Source organism: Helobdella robusta (genome assembly GCF_000326865.2).
Source record: "Helobdella robusta unplaced genomic scaffold HELROscaffold_25, whole genome shotgun sequence".
Lineage (NCBI taxonomy): Eukaryota > Metazoa > Annelida > Clitellata > Rhynchobdellida > Glossiphoniidae > Helobdella > Helobdella robusta.
Genome location: NW_008704310.1, coordinates 217,146 through 221,511, shown reverse-complemented (window position 1 = coordinate 221,511; position 4,366 = coordinate 217,146). Strand labels below are relative to the sequence as shown.

The 4,366-nt window shown below is 30.9% G+C and overlaps 1 protein-coding gene across 1 annotated transcript; it reads left to right on the top strand.

Moving 5' to 3' along the window:
• Positions 1-1,548: 1,548 nt before the first annotated feature.
• On the top strand, positions 1,549-3,505 carry HELRODRAFT_172882 (hypothetical protein; the record flags this gene model as incomplete). The annotated part of the gene is made up of 4 exons (XM_009019547.1): positions 1,549-1,675; positions 1,821-1,889; positions 1,964-2,059; positions 3,225-3,505. 4 exons carry the CDS (start codon positions 1,549-1,551, stop codon positions 3,503-3,505), a joined length of 573 nt encoding a protein of 190 aa, XP_009017795.1.
• Positions 3,506-4,366: the final 861 nt, after the last annotated feature.

Genomic DNA, 4,366 nt, shown 5'->3' with positions numbered 1-4,366 from the left:
TATTATTTATGTGCTTTAAAATAATCTTTTTTGAAAAAAAACTTTTGTCAAATATCAAAAATGAACCATTTTGTTTAATAAGGTTTCCAGTTTTTTGAGTTTAGTCTAAGATATAAACAAAACTTGGTTAAAATAAAAAAATAAATGTTATAATTTCCACCTAAATCAATGAAATACAGTATAAAACCAAAAAATAACTTCATTTCTAATCAATCTATCACTTCATTTCCTACCTTCCCTACTCGATGATCGTGAAAAATAAATCTGTCCTATCACACACAATGTGATTTTGCATAGTTTAGTATGAAGCTAGACATGAAAAATGATTATGCATCATGACAAGTCTACAGATAATTTTTGGACATAGGCAGCAGCTATTTTTAGCCCATACTAGTTTTACGGTATTATTTATATATTTGTTTCTACAAATAGAACATCACCAACGTATTATATTCTTTGCACACAATTTCAAACCAATTTCGCTGTTAAAACCAGTCGTTTGGTGCCAAAATATAATTTAGTTTTATTGTTGAATGGGGCTTAATTTTTACAAATTATAGAGATTTTTTTCAATTCATTCTTAACCCTAGCTAAAAAATATAACCTTTTCTCAAAATGTTTTAACCTTGGTCAAGTTGGCATGAAGCATGTTTATAAAAGTGAACTAAAAGGTCCCTCATTGTCTAAGCTTCTGATTATTAATAATGAAAAATGCTTGGACATTTAAAGCAATCATTTGTTTAACCAGAAAATAATACCAACAATTTTATATATTTCGACGTCTGTGTGACATAGATATGAAAAAAATTTGGTAGGAAGACAATAATTGCTAAGCTTCTCTAAATCTTTAAAGGTAAGGTGGTGAAAAAATGTCGAAATGATTAAAGAAATAAAATTTTTAATTAATATTTATAAGAAGACCATTGCAACAAATTTATCAGAATCATCAAAATTAAATTTACTATTCATTTATTTTAAGTTTTTTTTTAAATTCGACAAATCAAGTCGTACTCCTAAATAAATTTTTCAATAAAAAGTGTTATCATTTTGAAGTTTGAATATTTGCAAAACAATAAATTACTTGTATTTGATATTGTTATAACCGCTAGAATGATCGAATTGTGCTATATAATTTGTTTTCTAAATTGTTGTTATCTTTGTTATGTTTGTAAACCTTGGATTGAAGGATTGTAAGGAAATATTGAATCTATGCTAAAAATCTAGGCTATATATAGGTCCTGCGTGGTGAGGTTTACAGTCAGGTTTCCAGCAGAGAAAGCGAAATCGTAAATGTGATTTATGTAGTTACTTAGATTATTTACATGTTTCTATTACTGTTGGTATTCAAATAAACGTTCAACACAGTATGCGTTTGAACCTACGGAGTTAGGAAAATTTGACGATCGTTGGAAGCTACAACACTTGTGTTGGAAATATAGAGATCATTGAAGCTATAACATTGGTGTTGGTAGTCACGAGAGTAAAGGGTTACAACATTAGCATCAGAAATAAAATTTTTGATATATTGAAAATTGTCTGCAATAGAGAATGCCTATAGTTGAAGAACTCAACACAAATAATCTGAAAAAAGAACTACGAAAACGAAATCTCGACTTTAAAGGAGCGAAGACTGTTTTAAAAAACCACCGCCTAAAGAACGCTTTGACAAACAAAGGTAACGATCCGGATGGGTTTGACTTCCCGGATCTTTTTATAGAAGAAATAGATGACATTTTCGATAAAATCAAAATGTTTAGAATAATGGGATCTGCTTATAAAAAAAACATCAACTAATTGAGTGTCAACTGAAAACAACTCAGAAACAAATTTAGACAGCAAATCAGACAAACGACATATGTACGTGACCGAACCAGTAACAGATGAAGAAGGTCCGACATCATCTCACCAGCTTATTCAACTGCCAACAACTACATTAGAGATTGCAAGTCAATCTTTCCCACAGGTGATTTCGACTACAACGCCCGTGGTATTTGCAAAGCACGTAGTGGTTGCCATTCTCGTGTTGACATGCAGAAAGTCAGTTATCGTGATGATGAAGGTGGTGACAAAGACAACTTATTTAAATGGTTGCAATATCAGTGAAGGTGATTTTATTGCGAATGTTCATTCAGGACACGAATTGGTGACGGATGCAGTGATGACGAGTACTTAAGTACATTTGTACTTAAGTACAAATGTAGTACTTAGATGCTTATACTTAAGTACATATGAAAACCTGCACTTAAATACTTATACTTAAGTACATTTTTCAGTACTTGTACTTATAAGTAATAAATTTTGCCTGTAAGTACCAGAAAAATTTTAAGCAAAAATAAGATAATGTCAACATTTAAAAATTGAAAACTGTGATGAAAACACACACACACATTTTCACATTGACATTCTTGTTTATCTCTCTTATCAACATTTGTCCTTGTTTAGTCTTGGATAGCGGGATGTTAAGATAACCATTGGCTAATTGAGTCATCACAAGGTGGTTAACTCACATCACTCTGACATCTATATATCTATATCATAGACTCTACAGGTTGTACTAGTGCAGATTTTTATGGATTCCACGAACCAAGTTCCGAATCACGATCGAATGAAAAAGTTGAAGGACTGCAATATCTTAGTGATCCTTCATATGATATGGAACAACTCAAAAGGTAATCAATATTTTTCTGTAATATATTATATATGTATAATATGTATATGCTTGATTTTCTAATACATTTTTATTCTCAAGTATTAATAACAAATTAATAATTTGCTATTTCGGTTAACAACTATATTATTGTTCCTTAGGTATCCTGCTGTTGCACAAGTGTTTTTGAAGTACAATACCACTGTGCCATCATCAGCACCTGTGGAACGTATATTTAGCCAGGCTGGAATGATTCTCACTCCTAAAAGAAATCGTTTAAGTGATGAATCATTTGAAACTTTACTTTTACTCAAAAAGAACAAACTCTTTTATTGATGTAAATAAATTACTGTAAATAATGAGTTGATTTCTGAGTTTAATAAATTTATAAATATTTCAAATTAACCATGGTATGTACTTAGGTACTTATGTACTTAGTACTTATACTTACTACTTATAAGTATCGAGTACACAATTTGTTTGGTACCTAGCACTTATACTTAAGTACTTTTATTATGGAGTACTTAGTACTTATACTTAAGTACATTTTTTGAGTACTTACGTCATCACTGGACAGATGACAATTTAAGTTTTGAGATAACCCTTCCAGCACGAAGTGGAAAAAAGCTTGCTGATGAAGATGAGATGTGCATCGCTGCTTCACTGATCGACTGGAATGTTTTCACCGACAAACCATACGCTATTCATCAAAGATACCTGTATGGTCATTCTACAACTTGTAAACTCTGTAGAAAGATAGAACTTGTTTTAAGTTCAGACGAAATCAAGAGGGGACAACGACGTCTGCCTATGACTAGAAGAATCGCAACAACGAAAACGTGGCGCTACTTGGATTAGTTCGATGTTTCTATTACTGTTGGTTGTTCAAATTAACGTTCAATAAAGTTTGCGTTTGAAGCAGTTGTATTGAATAACGAACACTTGACTATCGTTGGAAGCTACAACACTGGTATTGGAAATATAGAGATCAGTGAAGTTATAACATCGGTGTTTCTAGTCACGAGACTCAACGGTTATAACCATATTGTGGACAATTAGTTTGGATCAACATCGCCTTTTGAAAAATTTAAACAAAACGGAAAATAATGTCCTACATCGAAAAATTTAAAATTTCACTTCATTCTTAGCACGTATTGGTAATAATTATAACCTACAAATGTTCTGCTCAGAAAACGCAGCAACATTATGAAAAACCTAAAACTAAATGTAGATTTAAAATGTAGTAATAAACAATTACCGAAGCTTTTAGAAATCATTAAATTGCTTTTAAAACCACACTAAGAACACAAACAAAATTCTCATTCGATAGTAATGAAAACAATGGGTGAGGAGAGCAAAAATACAATTTAAAATTTTTATGACGTAATGAGACACGACACATCTGAAGGTGATAGCGTGCACCAAATATTGATTTCTCCCTTGGAAGATTTTAATTTCATATTTCAAAAAAAAAAGAAAAAGCGTCATTTTTGAAACATTTACATTAAAATTCATTTACATGTTTCAGTAATTTTTTTATTCAAGAAAAGCATTTCCAGATTAATTATTCACCAGAGCAACAAGATGCTTTTTTCAGGTCTCTCTATGCAGCGTGATAGGGTCGTAAATGAAAAAATAATGAAATTTAAATAAAAAACTGAACAGTTGAGTTTTAGAAAACAAATTTTTATTAGAACCATTACTATATTAGAGTATTTT